At 39.8% G+C, this 18,356-nt stretch overlaps 1 protein-coding gene across 1 annotated transcript in view; it reads right to left on the bottom strand.

Annotated features, from left to right (window-relative positions):
- Positions 1–1,859: 1,859 nt before the first annotated feature.
- The window catches only part of smchd1 (structural maintenance of chromosomes flexible hinge domain containing 1), a 162,307-nt gene continuing 145,810 nt past the window's right edge, over positions 1,860–18,356 (bottom strand). The window contains exons 38-42 of the mRNA XM_020529185.2: positions 16,681–16,751; positions 9,836–10,007; positions 4,040–4,198; positions 2,525–2,642; positions 1,860–2,391 (exon numbers count right to left, since the gene is read on the bottom strand). Coding sequence (XP_020384774.2) covers positions 2,286–2,391; positions 2,525–2,642; positions 4,040–4,198; positions 9,836–10,007; positions 16,681–16,751 — 626 coding nt within the window. The 3' untranslated portion in view covers positions 1,860–2,285. The remainder of the gene's footprint in view (positions 2,392–2,524; positions 2,643–4,039; positions 4,199–9,835; positions 10,008–16,680; positions 16,752–18,356) is intronic.

Genomic DNA, 18,356 nt, shown 5'->3' with positions numbered 1-18,356 from the left:
TGTGGTTGGTGTGCAATGGGGTTGGCACGACACTAGATTCCTTAAGATATATAAATACAAGTTGTGAATATTTGAAAAATACAAGTTAAATAATAAAAATCACAGAAGTTCATTGAGGGGAACTAAAATACTCAGGAGCATGAAGACAACTAAAGATGGCAAGTTTATAGACAACAGCAATGTAGCCCAAAAATAACCACATGCTTATTCAAGTAGTATGCAGAATGTTTAGGAACGAGTAAATTGTAAAAGGGATAACAGAAGATCAGGAAATGGTAGACACTAAAAGAATTCTGTTAACAAATCCTGGATCTAGTCATTAATCCCAAATCTTACAAGTGGGTTAATATCAAGAAACTGGAATACAAGATTACAAATTATTTTAAAATTTACAAGCATTAAGGCATTGCAGATTGTTTTGAAACTAAGTATCTTTCAACTGGCCATTAATTCTGTATATTTGTGTGCTCGCAGTTACAGGATAGCAGTGAGTTGCTCAGCCAACCAGACATAATAATAACAAATACTGACAAGAGAGAAAAAAAATTCTACAAGTTGCTCACTATCTCCTCCTCAAGGGTTATCAGAGACTGTTAACAGATGCATGTTTTGTCAGTGATGCTCACATCCCATAAACAAATGAATATGGGAAATAACTTAGCAGAGTTGACAAAAAAGGCAATTGTTTCCCTGTTAATGAGGCCTGATTCTTGGACCATAATATGATGTTGATTCCAGAGAGAGTATATCTTGTAGCTTTCAATGTTTTGAAAATACATTTATGCCAACAATCCATGCATTCAATGCACTCTTGAAATATGTTACAACAGGTAAACATGACCTCTAAGTTGATAAAATAGAGATAAGATTCAAAAGATGGGAAGAAATAGATGGGCAGAACACTATTGACAGAATTAACAATCAATCCAGGACAGCAATCTGTATGGTTATAAAAACCAAGGCAAAGAGATAGATACATATTTAGGCAGTCAGTTGGTCAATCCAAGGTTGATAGGATGTTGTGTGCTTTCTTCTTGCTGTCATGTATAAGGCCGTTGACATCTTTTGTTTATTCATTCACGAGGTGAGGATGTCACTGGCGAGGCCAGCATTTATTGCCCATACCCAATTGCCGAGAGGGCAGTTAAGAATCAACCATCTTACTGTGGGTCTGGAGTCACATGAAGGCCAGACCAGGTAAGGATGGCAGATTCCTTCCCTGAAGGATATTAGTGAATCAGATGGGTTTTTCCAACAATCAACAACGGCTTCATGGTCATCAATAGACTCTTAATTTCAGATATTTATTGAATTCAAATTCCACTATCACCCATGGCAGAGTTTGAACCCGTGTCCCCAGAACATTACCTGGGCCTCTGGGTTAACAACCCAGTGATAATACCACCAGACGATTGACTTCCCATCTGTCCTGACTCAAGGCCAGGTTGTGAAACAGGTTCTATTGTGGACTATCCAGTTCCTCTACCAGCTGTTGAGATCAAAGTCAGCCTTCAAGCAAGTTTTCAGGATATCCACTAGTAGCTCATCGCCTGATGTAGATATTACACTCCCGCACATTCCCTCGCCCCCCAATGTGTTTCCCCCTTTCACTTTTTCTTTTCTATATATTACCTTTTAACTTCACATTCAACTTTACAGCCTCTCTTCTAATTAGAATTAGAAATGTCAAATATGTGGATGAAAGTTAAGCAAAAGGGATAAACACATTGCATTAATCTTGAGGAAGTGAACCAATGAACCAAATGTTTAGTAAAGCAATGGCACTTATTTCAGGAAATTAGTGCTTCATAAAATATCTGTGCCATTTGGATAAGAGTAACTTTAAAGAAAATAACAGCTAATAATAGAGATTTTTATTTCTTGTTCCATGACCAACAAGTTCAGTAAACCTTTCAAAAAGTTTTTAAAAATAAAAAGTACAAAGTTGAATGTATAAAATTAAGCTTCTCAATTTAAATAACTACAAATGAACATATTATCTACCAACAGTTTTTATATATTTTCAACTGGTGGATAGAAATCTCTGTAGCACATTCATACACAGTTCAATTTTTCTCTCAGACTATATACATTTCTGCTTAACAGTAATTCTAGTTCTTCGGGTTCTCATCTATGGAGATATATTACCCTATGTGAAGCTTAAGAAAATTCTTTTTGTAAAACATTTGAGTTTAGTAACCAAATTTCACAGAGGAAAATATACCCACAAAACATCTACATTTGTTCTAATTCTTCTGTCCAATGTCCAAAAACTTCCATTTGTTCTAAGCCTTTCTTTTCCGTGACAAAGTACTTCCATTTGTGTCCAATCCAGATCCCGAAGGTGGCTGCTGTGATTTTTTCAAAGGTATTGAAACCCACTCTTCTGTACTGTTACAAAGAAAAGAAAGTAGTTCATTACCCTATTGCCATTTCATAAAAAAAATGAAAGGACCAACGATTTACTCATCCTCAAAAGCAGTAAGTAGTTGACATTTTTTCAGAAAATGGCTTTGATAACTACCTATATGTTTTCTTTGCACTCTCTCTTCTCATTTTTTTGCTTGGAGCTTGTCCATCAGACAAATCTAAAGCCATTGCTTTAGGACTGCATTCAGAAGTTGTTCTTGTTGGAGTCATACCTGTAAACAGATAAAACACAGCAATTAGTATAAATGATGTTTTTTTTAAACCTGAAGAATAATACTAATTTTGTATTGTGTAATCTAGACTAGTTACAGAACTATGTTCTTTTGTACTATATTGAAAAAACAAAAACCGAACATCAGAGTCCGATTCATTCTTTCTTTAATTCATTCATGGGATGTGGGCATCGCTGACTAGACTAACATTTATTGCCCAGAGGGCAGTTAAAAGTCAACCACATATCTGTGGGTTTGGAGGCACAGAGAGCAGGTAAGAACAGCAGTTTCCTTCTCTGAAGGACATTACTGAACCAGATTTGTTTTTTTTATAACAATGGTTCCATGATCATCATTAAGACTCTCAATTCCAGATTTTTATTGAATTCAAGATCTACCATTCGCCATGGCAGGATCTGAACCCAGATCTATAGAACATTACCTGGGTCTTTGGATTAATAGTCTAGTGATAATACTACTAGGCTAGCACCTGTATAATGTAATTCCAACACATTATTGCTTGTTAGCACCTAAACACAGTCTAAAATATATGGAAACAGTATTTTTTGTTTGAAAAAGCATTTCAAACAGAGTTATCATTTATTATTTTGCAGACTTAGCCAGGGAATAATCAAACAATGAAATTTCAATAAAATCTCGATCTTCAAGCAACATAATATTGGGGACAACCATGTAGCGGTGGCGCAACTTGAATGTGATGCAAGATATTTCTGTTCAGTTTGAATTTACTTTGTGTTGTAATCCATTGAAGGTGTAAGATGTTTCGTACTGATGAGGGAAACATGACACTTGGAGTTGGATGAACAAAGGGATTAACAATATCTCCTTAACAAATGAAATTTATGGATTGAGAAAGGAAGAGGAATGCTGCAGTTGGCTGGATGTAAGTGGACAAATTATAGCAACAAAAACTATAAGAAATATTAAATTGAGAGAAAAAGCGGAAAAACAGACACTCAAAGTCAAAACTAAAAGTCTGAAATGTGACAAACATCTTACCATGTGCAAGACTCATTTCCATTAATTTAAAGAGTTTGTTTCCTCAGATGCACAAATTGATTGGTATTGCAATAACCAAGCACATCCTGTCTAAAAGGTTAATTATGAACTCCAAATTTCTACAGCATTTTTTCTGGACAATTAATGCACACATCTAGCAAGCTTTGAAAAGTTATTGGAAAGCTAAGGGTTGATGTAGGTTGTTTAAAAAAAAAAACAAGTTTCAGAATGATGTAAATCACCCAGCAATCTCCAGAGATTTGAAACTCATGGCATATCTTCCTCTGAAGATACTGGTCAATTTGCACCTACTATGCATAGTATGTCATTTTTCCATGAAGATTTGGATTAGTGTGTTCGGGGAACTAATAACTTGCCTAGTTGTTTCTCTATTTGCTTGAGTTGGTTCTCTTGTTCATTGAGCTCTTTGTGCTTCAGGGTCATCTCTGGAGAACCGAGATATTTCAGCTGCAGATCCAGTTCCTGATTGACGTTATTAAGCTTGATCAGAGCAGAGCGATACTGCTGGATAAGATCTACAAGAGAAATGAAACTGCTGAAAACAGAGAGTATACAGAGGACCATTAAAGAAAAGAACCAGTACATTTGATAGGTAAATTAACAAAATCAATCAACAAACTGCAGTGGAAAAATAAAGCTTCAAACTTGGAAGGTTTGAGTATCTTTCACCAAATTACATTTGTGCCTTACTTTTATTTGCATACGTGCGGAGTTGCTGATCATGGCTGTATCACCAGGCACAAAAGTATTCCCTTACAAAAATTAACAAACCAGAAGACTGGTTAACACAGACCACTCTCAGTAGGCAAAGTGGCACACAGCCAATATCTGAAAATTGGACACATGCTTATTCTGCTCTGAGGAGCTGACAATTGATTAAAATGAGTGGATCTCTTTTAAGGGTGCCTGAAGGGGGTAAAATCACTTATAATTTAATGGCAGGATTTATTTTCAGGTATACAGAATAATCACCATATTAATGTATTGTCCAAAGTAAACTTTGGATTTAAAGTGATAGCACTGCCCTGACTTCTTCTTAAATGTTTCAAAGAACCAAGATCTCAGGTGCTCAAATACTGCAAAATCAGAACAAAATGAAATAAAAATTAACTGGATATTGTTCAAATCAAAAGCAGTTTCATTAGGAGGTCAGAAACAAAATATTCTCAGCAGGAACAGATCAAAAGATTGACAAGTATTTTAGATTTATGAAAATGTCTATGATGTTAGGAGGGTGTATGTAGTGAATAGGTAAACCAGTGAGATCAGGAAGGTGGCAGGTCTGACATACAGACTGTTGCCACGTACCATCCAAACTAGAAAGATGAAACCTTGACTTAGATTTCCTTAGGTTTGGATGGGGGTTAATTAGATAAGGTCACCACTGACCACTGCTGGTGCAAAACATATTCTTTCAGATAAATATACATTTTTGCAACAGTAACTGAATAGCATTCTGCACAGTTTATTCATGAAACATGGCCAATTGTTATTTTACTCAGTGTTAAGAGTTTATACCGTAAATAGAGAAAGCTAAACAGGCCAGAAAGGTTTGGTTGCTAGGCTATTAAAATTATCATCCCACAGTGGTGAAAACTTCATTAAAATAGCAGAGAGAAAAAAAAGATTTTTAACAGATTTCCTTCTTCAACATCTGTAATAATTCTCCTGTGACACAGCTTATCAAATATCTTTGCAAAATCTATATGTGCACTACATTGCATCATAAAAATAATAACGTTTGAAAACTATTTGTCAACTATGACCTGCTTTTAAAACCTTCTTTATTATTTATCTCCAAACATAAAATTAACATGGGTTATTTGGATTCTGGGGTTCTGCTCAAAACTGATAGATGAATAGATATGAGTTGTCCAAGAATGTAGTAACCACAAAAATCAGCAACAAAATAACCTGGCTAATTATCATCCTTATTGCATCCTAGTCCTCATTAAAGGGAGCCAACTTATCCTAAATGAAATCAGGAAGCCAGCATTGTCAGCAATTAAACTTCTGAACTTGAGGCAAGAAAAGCAGCTAAGGAGAGATTCTACGCTGACCTTGAGCAAGTCCCAGCATGTGACAAATTGATCCTCTTTAGAGATTTCAATGCAAGATGCAAATTTCTGGAACAGCATGATATCTATGGCAGAAGTAGGAAACAAACTCTAACAGAGTCCTCCTCCTGCCCAAATGTCTAGAGTATGACACGGTCATGACTAACTTCCTATTCTGCCATCTCAAGACAAACACACCTCATGACCTAAACACACCTATGCAAACACAGGCACTTAACAGCATAATTGCTCAAGAAATGGACTGCAGAGATGGCTACATCACCTGCATGTATCAACGATCGCTGAAACTATCATGGCCCTATTCAATCTACCATTGCCATGAGCCAGGCCCCCAAACAGAGAAAGTGGAAACAATGCCAAAAGAAAACTGAAAACCTTAAAGACATCACCAAGGTGACCTTCTCCGTCAGAACTTCAATGCCAAACTCTCACCCTCCAGCCACCAAGAGCACTACTGCACTTTTCAACTCATAAGTAGCTAACAAAAAGGTTTTTGGTTTCCCTACCAGGAAGCATTGCGACAGATTGACAAAAATGACCAAGAAATACAGAATACAACTGACAATATGCTCAAAACTTTCGCAGACTGGAAGATTCAAGACTCAAGAGTAAAGCAGCAACCTAGCATAAAAACACAATAAAGAACAAATAGTGGGTAGAAACTGCTTCAGTGATTAACAACTTTTAGACACCAACAAATGTGCACTGTTTCTACAATGCAGTCAAAATGAGCTATAGTTCAAACACCTGAGGGGCCGATTCCGCCGAGAACCAAACAGAAGACAGCAAAAATCCAGGGAGATCAGTGCTCACTGGAGAAAACTTTTTAAAAAAAAATCATCTACTGACACTGTCCTCAGCTTGAATGTCTCCAATTCCATTCCTAGCCCACCCAGCTCAGTTTCAGTGTTGTCCCAGTCTGTAATGAAATTGATAAAAACATTAAACAGCTGAAAAATCACACTGCCTCTGCAGCAGATAGAATCCCTGCCCTAATTCTGAAACACAGTAGAAATGTACTCATAGCATGGCTACACAACCTCATAACCCTCTCACCTAGGAAGAGAAGTGCATGCTAGGGGATCTCAGGGATGCTAACTGCGAGTATATTCAAGAAGGGAGACAATCCGTGCGCAGTGGCTACAAAGCAGTCTTCCTACTGTCTGCCTGGGAAAAATCATTGCAATGTCCTCTTCGATCCCATCCTCAGTAAGTTGAGGAGCGCTTTTCTTGGTGGCAATTTGGTTTCCATCCATCAAGGGACAGAAAATATGGTCTTCATTGCCTAGCAAATTCTATATAAAAAAAAAACTTAGGAGTTGCACAAAATCCTGTACATGGCCTTTTCAACCTCACAAAAACCTATGACAGTCAAACAAAAAGGCTCATGAAAATCCTCTTCAAACTTGGCAGCCCTCAAAGTTGTCACCACCCTCTGTCTTATTCCAGGATGACATGCTAGCCATTCTCATCAACAGAACTATTAAACTTGTGAAAAATCAAATCAAACACGGCTGTGTTCTTCTCAGTTTTTCACACTGTAAAACTTACCTTCAGCAAATTTTCCACGTGCATGTACAAAATTTGCAGGACAAGAAACCATTCAACACAAGCTGCATTCAATCGAAAGCAAAAAGCATCCCACCTTCAGTCAGAGCTTCAGTCAGCAGATAACACCTGTGTACACTCAAATTGCGCTTCAGGTCACTGCTGTCCTCATCTTAGGGTTTGTTTTCATTTGAAAAAGGCTGGAAAACACCCAGAAACTAAAGTTCCCTTCTAACTGACTCCCACAATGTAACATCATAAGACTGATGGGTAGATCCAGGAAACACTTTTTTCCTGTATCTTGGCAGTGTACTCTTGGCAAAGACAGTCAGTGATGAAGAACTTCAACATCTCAAATATACTGACCCAACCTTCAGCAGACTAAGGAAGAGAAATTGAGGATAAATGATCTCAAACCCAAGACAGAGGGGATGGTTTACTGGGCAGTGATCCCTATGTTCTTATATGCTACGGGAAAGTTGAACAATCTATAGTAGGCATCTCAAATTACCTTTGCAAGATTCTCTAAATTCAGTGGGAAGAAAGGCAGTCAAACAGCCACCAATATGCTCAGCATCAAAGCACTAATCACCCAAAACTAGCTTTTCTGAGCTGGACATATTGTTTGTGTGTCTATAATCCAGCCACCCAAAGCAACAGATCTATGAAGAACAGTCATCACCACAAAGAACTCCCAAGAGGTCAAGAAGGAACAACTTCAGGGTGTCCTCAAAGTTACCAAGAGATCAAACATCCCCTCCAACTCAAGGCAGCCCTGATTTGTGGTGGAACAAGGTGGAAAAGGTTCATTCAGGAAGGCACTGAAGATATCTGAAGACTTTGTTGAGGACACACAGAGATGAAACTGAGTTGCTGGAGAGCACACAAATCCCAAAATACTTTATCTGTCTGACCCTTTAACTATCTTCTACGCCTTGTGTGGCAGAGTCTGCAGATCATGCACTGGACTTATCTGTGAATGCTAGAACTGTTGAACCAATTGGGAGCAACTGTTCCTTGATCCCAAAGGGCTGTCTAATAAAGGAATTTCAGCAAAGCCATCAACAGAGCTTTGATGTTATAGGATTAGGTTGTTTTTCAACAATAGTATAGAATAGTTTAGGTTAGATGGGCTTCAGATTGGTTTCACAGGTCGGCGCAACATCGAGGGCCGAAGGGCCTGTACTGCGCTGTAATGTTCTATGTTCTATGTTCTAAGTTTCTGAAAGGAAAAGCGTCATATGGCCCAGGTCAAAAAGTACAATCATGAGTTTATGGTTGCTTTTATGGCTCAAGCTAACGTAAGCTAAAGGTGAATAAATGTGAAAATTGTTTTACTCCAGATACAGGGGATAGCAAGAACTGCAGATGCTGGAGTCAGAGACGATGCAGTTGGAGCTGGAGGAACACAGCAGGTCAGGCAGCATCAGAGGAGCAGGAAAGTTGATGTTTCGGATTGGGTCGGGTCCTCTGATGCTGCCTAACCTGTGTTCCTCCAGCTCCAACTGTGTTGTCTCTTACTCCAGACGTAGCTATGTTTTAAATTTGTAACTTAAAAGAATGTAAAGATCTATGTACATTAGTTTGTACAGTCATGGAGTTTTAATTAGTTTTACATTATTCACAATGGTTGAGTGACACATGGTTCCAGTTAAAATGATATTGATAGGTTTGGGACAACATTCAGATAAATCGGTTAGGAAATTTGGGATGATAATCACTATAAAGTTGGCAAACTAAGACGGACAAGGAAATAAAAGGGATGACCTCACTGAGTAATTGGCATGTCAACAAATGACTCGGGAGACAGGAGGAAGTGATTTCATTAAGCTGACTATTACTTTAAAGAAACTAATCAGATATTGGGCAGACATTACCCACAAAAAAAAAATCGAAGGCTGACTATAAACTGTTCATGCACTGATAAGCCAATTAGAATTTAGGTCATTTCTGATGAGGCATTGGGGGTAGTAGCTATCAAGGATTAATAATGTTTCTCGGTGGTCTGAAGCACCATAAAGACAATTGAAGAAAGAATGTCTTAAACCAACAGAACAGTATTCCAGGATTACTAACTAGTGTCTCAAAGTGGTTTGAATAAAAAAATACTGCTTTTGGGCATTATCCTTTTGCGCTTGTTCTACATGTAATAAATTCCGTAAAATATTTAAAACACTTTTTTAAAACATGGAACGGCTCTTAACTATTTAGGACTAGTAAACTTTTAGATTGGTTCTCTCAAACTTGGTCCACAATTGTAACTGAATTAGGTTCTACATTTAAAGTTGACGTGAACCCCAATATCTTCCACTGCTGCAGTGCAATCTTCAAGAAATGTCAACCTTGTTTCTCTCTCCACAGACACTGCCCAGACCTGCTGAGTATTTGTTTTTGTTTTAGATTTCCAGTGCTTGCTGTATACTGCTTTTAACTTTGACGGTTACTTATTCATTTCCCATAATTACTCAAGTCAAAATACTGACTTATTTGCTATGCATTAAATATTATTCCTAAACTGAAACGTACCAATTTGAGAATTCAGTGTATGATAAGCTTTTGGTAGAGGAGCTCCAAACACCAGTCCTCGAAGTTTATCCATTTGTGGAGCTTTGTTTTGAAGGCCTCCAAACTTTCCATTGCTTCGAATTCTGTCTCCATCTCTAGTCAGTAAGGTAGGGCAATGGGTGATTTTCACAACCTGAAAATGGTATATTAAAGTGAAATTAAGCAAAATTTCAGAGTCAGAGCTCATTTAAAAATGTAGGACAGTGTTTCCAGAAAACTTCATTGAATTATTTCTGCATCTTAAATTTTTAAGCAAAATAATGGTCAGTTTAAGTACATAGCTTACTGTATATACAGCATATTTTCAAATGCCATGCAAAAGTAATAACTTAAGTCTCATGCACATTATGATTAGATGATGGAGTTGATCAGCTCCATGCTTTCACTGTCCCTTGGTTGATTACAACAAATATTTATGATTTTTTTAAAGCATGCAGCTATCACAATTCAATTAAAATGTGATTAAGTAGATCAAAATCAAGGAGCAAATTCATTACATTTGTTCTTGAGTGAAATGAAGGGGAGTTTTATTACCTGTTATCCTGAAAAGAAAATAAAAATGCAACAAACACAATAAATACTTTGAAGGAGTAACATGCTTGGAATAAAAGCGAATGTTTTGTACTAGGATTTCTCTTGCTGCTGGTTTGCTAGTGTGTTGGGAAAGAAGTTTAAACTAGTCCAGCAGGGGTTGGGGACATAGAACATTAGACAGGAAAGGAACCAAAATCAGAGTAAGGCAAGGCTTAATGGCTTCTAATCCTTGGACTATTATAGATAACACAGAGTTAAGAATGTGGATTAATGCATGGAATGTGATATCACTGCCATCACAGAGACGTGGTTGAGGGAGAGGCAGGATTGGCAACTCAATATTCTGAGGTATAGGATCTTCAAGCAAGTCAGGAGTTGTGCAAGATAGGAAGTGGTTTTGTGTCATTAATTAAAGAGTCAATTACTGTAGTAAGGAGGGAAGATATCTTGGAACAGTTTTCAATGAGACTTTGAGAGTAGGGTTCGGGAATAAAAAGGGGTAAGTCACATAGCTGGGAAAGTATTATAGGCCTCCAAACAATTAACAAGTAATAGAGGTGCAGAGACAGATAATTGGCTCAGGTGGGAGATTAGAATATTAGGATAATTATTTTAGGGGATTTCAACTTCCCCAATATTAATTGTTATACCAGTGGGTAGATTTCTTGAAATGTATTCAGGAGAGCTCTTTGCATCAACACATAGAAGCTCCCAACAAGGGACTGTGCAATGCTGGACCTAACTTTGGGGAGCAAAGGTAAGCAGGTGGCTGAGGTGGGTAGTGTAGCATCATTTTACTCAAAGACCGCACACAGCACTGTTAATTTTATTATGGGAAAGGAAAATGATTGCATGCAAAAATCAGGGTTTTCAATTGGGAGAAGGCTGATATTATTAAAATAAGGCAGGATCTGCCCAAAGCAGACTGGGAATAGCTACTTCCAGGTAAATGTACACCACAACGGTGGGGAGATAGGATATTCAAAAAGGAAAAGAAGAGAGCACATGCCCTACATGTCGGTGACCAATTCGCGGAGCATCTGCGTTCTGTACGCTACATTCAACAGCGCCTTCTGGTTGCCAACCATTTTAACTCCCCTTCCCACTCCCTTAGTCGGATGCCCGTCCTGGGTCTCCTCCAGAGTCACAATGATGCCACACATAAACTGGAGGAGCAACACCTCATATTCTGCTTCAGGAGCTTACACCCCGATGGCCTCAACATAGAATTCATCAGGTTCAAAATCTCCCCAACCTCTGCCTCATCCCATGTCCAGGCCTCCCTCTCATCCCTGCCTCCTTGACCTGACACAATCTGTCCATCTTCTTTCTCACCTATCTGCCCCACCCTTCACACGATTTATCTCCACAACCTCCTACCTGCATCCACCTATCACCTACTATGCCCCAGCCCCAGCAGTCCCATTTATTTCCCATCTCCCTTCCCCCTCCAGAGTCCTGATGAAGGCTGTAAACCTGAAACATAGACTTTCCTGTCCCTCTGATGCTGCCTGACCTGTTCATCCAGTTCCACTCTGTCTTGACTGACTCCAGCATCTGCAGCTCTTGCTATCTCCAAGTGACAGATAAGAACAAGCTCAGAGAACCCTGGATGTCTAGGAACATTCAGGACTGTATGAGGAAGAGAGAGGCCTTTAACAGGTGCAAAGAGAGCAAATCAATGCAGGCTATAGTGGAGTATAGAAAGTGCAGGAAGAAATTTAAAGCCATTAGGAGATCAAAGAAGGGATATGAACAAACACTGACGGGTAAAATCAGGGAGAATCCCAAGATGTACAAACTGGAGGCTGGAAGAACACAGCAAGCCAGGCAGCATCTGGAGAAAAGGAGCAGTCAACATTTCCGGTATTACCCTTCTTTGGGACTGGGTGTTGGGGGAGGGGGAGCTGCAGTTAAGGGGGTGGTGAGGGTGGGAGTCGAGGCGGAATGGTGGTGATAGGTGGACACTGGTATTCGGTCCAACCTGGTTGGTTGATGGGAGGGATGAATCTGGCTGGTGGCTGGAAGGGAGGGTCAGAATGTGGAATGGAAGGGAGGCAGTGGGGCTGGTAGGGGAGCCGAGGGATGGATGGGAAAGTTATATAAAATTGGAGAACTCTATGTTGAGTCCTCTGGGCTGCAGGATGCCCAGGCAGAAGACAAGGTGTTGTTCTTCAAATATGAATTCCAGTGTCACAGTGACACTGGAGGAGGCCGAAGATGGACATGTTGGAGGGGGTGGGGCAGAGAGCTGAAATGGGCGGTGACCGTGTGGTTAGGTTGGCCGTTACGGGCCAGGCAAAGATGCTCGGTGAAACAGTCACTAGTGTACGTTTGGTCTCACTGACGTAGAGTTTTGCAGATGGTGGTGGTTGGGGGTTTTGGCGGGGGGAGATGGTGTGGTGGGCGGTGGTGGTGGGGCGAGGAGGAGAAGAGGTGGAAGGTGGAATGGTGGTGATAGGTAGACACTGGTAGTAGGTATGACCTGGTTGGTTGATGGGAGGGATGAATCCGGTTGGTGATTGAGAAGGAGTGTCAGAAGATGGAATGGAAGGGAGGAGGGAGCAGCTGCAGATAAAGAGAGGGTGGCCTCCTCCAATGTCGCTGTGACTCGGAATACAAATTTGAAGAACACCTTGTCTTCTGCCTGGGCATCCTACAGCATGGAGGACTCAACACTGAGCTCCCCAATTTCAAGTAACCTTCCTACACATCCCCCCAGCTCCCCTACCAGCCCCACCTCCTCCCTTCTATTCCACCTTCTGACACTCCTTTTCAATCACCAACCGGATTCATCCCTCCCATCAACCAACCAGGTTGCACCTACTACCAGTGTCCATTTAGCATCACCATTCCGCCTCCACCCCTTCCCCCCCACCTCTATCTGCAGCTCCCCCTAACCCCACATTCATGCCTGAAGAAGGATAATACCCGAAACACTGACTGCTTCTTTCCTCCAGATGCTGCCTGGCTTGCTGCGTTCTTCCAGCCTCCTGTTTGTCTACCTTGGATTCCAGCATCTGCAGTTTTTTGTCTCGAACAAAGAATCCCAAGATACTCTGTAAGTACATTAAGGGGAAAAGAGTATAACCAGGGAAAGAATAGGGTACATTACAGACAATAGGAACAATGTGTGTGGAGCCAGAACACATTAAATAGGGTGTTAAGTGCAAACTTCACTTCTATTGTCACTCAGGAGGAGAATGATGGTGTAGGTACAGATTTTGACGAATAGGACTACGAATTGACAGATTGACAGAGAATAAGGCAACATTGGAGGTTTTGGCAGGCTTAAAAGTGGATGAATCCCAGGCTGCTGTGGGACGCAAGGGAAGAAATTGCTGGGCACTTTGACCCAAAACTTTAATTCCTCTCTGGCCATAAGGGAGATGCCAGAGGACTGGAGGCAGCTAATATGGTTCCACTCTTCAAGATGGGTTGTAGGGATAAACCAGAGAATTATGGACCAGTGGGAGGGAAACTATTGGAAAAAATTCTGAATCTGCTCTTGGAGAGGCACGGTTCGATCAGAAATTGTCAGCACAGCTTTCAAGAGGGGCGCCATGCCTAACAAATTTGATTCAATTTTTTTTGGTGTATGTAGATGAGGGTATTTGTGCCTTTTTTTGACAAGGTCCCACTTTGGAGAAGCATTTAGATCCAGGACAACTTGGATCCAAAACTGTCTTAGTGGTAGGAGACAGAGGGTGGTCGTAGAAGGCTGTTTGAGAGATTAGAGGCCAATGTCCAGTAATATACCACAGATATACACGATACAGATGAGAATGTGGAGGGAAAGAGGTGGGAAGGTGAGTAAGTTTGCACAACTTGAGGTGCTTGTCCACAGATCCCTGAAAGCAGTAAGACACTGAAGATTAATAAAAGGTGGTTGAGGTGGTATACGGGGACACTTGGTTCTGACTTTGCAGGACTTTAGATAGGACATAGTTGAAGAACCATGCACAATTTTGGTCGCCACAGTATAGGAAGAATGTAGTTTCACTAGAGGGGGCACAGAGGAAATTAACCAGGCTATTGCCTGGTTTGGAGCATTTTAGCTATGATGAGAGGCTAGATAGAGTCGGGTTGCTTTCTTTAGAGGAGAAGGTTGGGGTGGACCTGACCGAGATGCATACAATTATGAGGGGCACAGATACAATCATAGGAAGCAGTTGTTTCCCTCAGCTAAAAGGCCAATTAACGAGGCAGGCACAATTTCCAAGGTGAAAGGCAGGGGGATTGGAGGGGATTTGAGGAAAATCTTTTTTACCGTAGGGTGGTGGGAATATAGAATGCACTTCCTAGATGGGTGGTAGAGGACTGGAGTTAAAAGTGTGTGGATGAGCACCTAAAATGTCATAACATTCAAGGGTATGGGCCAAGTGCTGGAAAGTGAGATTAGCATAGATAGGTTGGTGCAGAGATGACACGCCTTTGCTGCACTGTATCACGGAGATATCTGATAAAGTGCCACTAGAAGTTTACTGCTCAAAACAAGAGCCAATAATGTAGGGGGCAACATTTTAGAAGAAAGAAAATTGGCTGGCTGGTAGAAAACAGCACAAACATAAACAGAAATTAAAATAACTATACTCTCCAAATTGTCAGGACAGATTAAGTGGAGTGGGCTAGTGACCAGATTTGGAGCCTTTTTCAATTTATAACAATAACTTCAATGAGGAGAGTGAAGGCATAATAGCCAAATTTGCAGTTGCCTCAAAGATAGGTAGAAAAATATGGTGTGAAGAGGGCATAAGGAGATTGCAGAGATATAGATACAGGGAGAATGGGCAAATATCTGACACATGAAGTATTATGTTAAGTTGTTCACTTTGGAAGGAAGAATACAGAAGTGAGTATCACATCACCAGAGAAGTTGACAAAATTCCAAGATGCAGAGGCATTATAGTGCGAGTTAAAATTAGTATGCAAAACATCAAATAATTAAGGTGGACTAATGAAACACTATCCTGCATTGCAGGACTAATTTAATATAAAAGTAAGGATGTTATGTTTCATTTATACAGGGCACTTGGTGATACTACATCCCAAATACTGAGAGTAATTTTGTTCTCCCCATTTAATAAAAGATGCAAACACACAAAGTGGTTCAGAGGAGGTTTAGTAGGACATCCTGCACTGATCAGGTTGTCTTATGAGGATAGCTAGGGGAGACCAATGTATTTCCACTTGTGTTAAGAGGAGAGAGGGGTGAATTGATAAAATAATATAATATCCTGAACAGTACTAACAAGGTGGATGTGGACAGAATGTTTCTTTTTGTGGCTGAGTCCAGAATTGGGAGCTGCCATTTAAAAAAACTTGTGGTTGCCTTTCAGGACTTTAGAACTCTGTACTTCATGAGGCTCTGAAGCCACAGGGTCACTGAATATTTTTGGGTTGAAGGTAGTTAGATTCTTGTTAGGCAAGGGAGTCCAAATTCAGAGGTAGATGGGAATGTGGAGTTCAAAACTCAAACACATCAGTCATAATCCTACTGAATGACAAAACAGGCTTGAGGGGCTCAATGGCTTACATTTGCTCCCAATTCATATATGTTTGTATGTACACAAAAAAGCAGAGGTAATAAAGCTAAAAAGACAGTGGGGGAGGGTTATTTAGTGCAGACAAGAACGTAAAAGCAATTACAGTTGAGAACTCCTAGAGACTTCAAGTTGTTTGAATAACTCAGGTCCTGACTTGTCAGCTATTTTTTCTTGATATGGGCAATTTTACAGATCTTGCTAGATCTCAGTGAACAATTGTTGTTCCAAACTGCTTTTTCACCAGGCACTAACTTTTAAAGGAGAGATGTGCAGAGAAACATTCTCAATAATCTCACTGTTATCTGCCAGTGTTGTTTTCTCTCTGTTGCTCAAAGGCAGCTATTGTTATACAGTTCCTTTGCGGATTCACATGCCAATGTCATTGTTTCATTCCAAATTGCTTAGTTGTAGGCAACCTTTCATCTCTCAATATTCGATGTTATCACACGAGTGTGAACTAAGGGGAGGCAAAGATGTCTTCTTGATGTCTCAAAAAGTTTGTCTCTCTTGATAAAAGTGTTAATTTTGATGCAGCCAGTTTTGTTCATATGGGTTCCCTACACATGCCTCAATCTGTGCTTAGGTGATCACAGCAGCATTTAGTTTAATATTTGCCCTTTTTAAAACCAGTTTTTGCCCATAAAAGGTCTCAGGTGTAATAATCAGATGATGGATACGGATTGTCATTTCACAAAAATACAGAATAATTACATGGCAAGAACATACCTCTTTTCTATACTGATTGGCAGCATTTAAGTCATCCAGAATAATTGTATCTCCAAGAAGCATTCCAAACACTGAAATACAAACATTTATTCTAAGAAAATGCTCTTGCCCGCAAACTAAAAAGCTTGCATGCTACATAATTCAACGAATTTACAAGGTTAACTGCAAAGCTGGGTTTTCCCAAGGTATGATTGCTGTTAATACATACATTGGAACAACATTTGAAAATCTGATCCTCTGATAAAAGTTTTATTACACACTGAATAACATTCTAAGAAAGTTGTTAGCAGTTTCTTGTTCAGAAGTAACATCAGCACAAAAACACTGGTCTCTTGAATGAAGTCTTGAAGAGTCTACTCAATTTCTCTGTCTGAAAATCAACCTGGAAAAGTGCAGTTTGTTATAACCAGATTTGATCACTTTATGAACCAGGACACAAATTTCTACTTGCAAAACTCAACATAAGGCTCAAAATTTCACGTGCATCTACAAATGGTGATAAAGGTCTACATGCTTTCTCCGAGATTTACCAAATAGCACATTCAGATGTACAATATATGACAGGAGGTCGATAGAAGCTATTTCGATGAAAGTGATATATTGTCAGAAACAAAAGACTAAAATGGATTACTAATTGTTACCTTTATAAACTAAGGACAGAAATATTGCAACATAACTCATTTACACTTGCTAAACGCTACAGATATTCACACGCAGGGAGCGTGGGGGCTGCAGGGTGAACGGGTAGGAACGGAGACTGTAGAGCTGGGGGCTGCAGGGCAGATGAACTTAGTTCCATGGCATCATGACATATCAGGCTATTTCAAGTGGAGTTGTAAGAAGGAATGCAGTTGTAGAGGTGGCCAGCATAGCATTTGCTGCAGCAAAGTGCACAAGTCCATGTGGCTGTATTGCCTGTCCAGCATCAGGGTTCAGGACATCTGGAGAGTAACTTGCAGTAGTAGGGAGATGATTAAATCATGAAGGTCCACGTAGGTAACAATACAAGCAGGATAGAGGAGGATGTGCATAGTCAGCAAGAAGCTAATTGCCAAATTAAGCAGAAACTCAAAAAGGTCATAATCTCTGAATTATTGAGCTATGTGCAAATTGCTACTTGGCCTGTCAGAGTAAAGAGATATACACTTAGCTCAATACTGGTAGTGAAGAACTGGGCTCTGGTTCATACGGCACGAGAACCACAACTGGGAAAAGAGGAATGTCTACTGATGAGGCTGTCTCCACCTGAAAGAGGCTGGGACCCTGAGCTCTTGCCAATTGCATAAGTAGGGAAGTAAAGAGGATTTTAAATAAAATAGTGGGGACAAGGGATCAAATTTGGCAAGATGGGTAAATCAAAAAGAGTAGCATCAAACCCAAAGTAAAACGTACTACTACAGAAAATGACAAAAAGATAAATACTATCTATCTTTCCAGTCCTGGTTTAAGAGTGAACCAACAGATAAAACTAGAATGCAAAAAGAAAACTAAAGGCTTTATATCTGAATGCACAGAGCATCTGAAATGGAATAGATGAAGTCAGAGGACAAATAGAAATGAATGTGTACAATCTGGTCACCAGGTAGAGATATGGTTGCAAGTTGACACAGATTTGGAGGGGAACCTTGAAGGGTATAGGACATTTAGAAGTGACAGGAAGCCAGGCAAATCTTTGT

Source organism: Rhincodon typus, chromosome 4 (genome assembly GCF_021869965.1).
Source record: "Rhincodon typus isolate 14 chromosome 4, sRhiTyp1.1, whole genome shotgun sequence".
In the NCBI taxonomy this organism is placed as follows: Eukaryota; Metazoa; Chordata; class Chondrichthyes; order Orectolobiformes; family Rhincodontidae; genus Rhincodon; species Rhincodon typus.
Note: the sequence above shows the minus strand (reverse complement) of the source record. Positions and strands in the feature narration are given on the sequence as shown.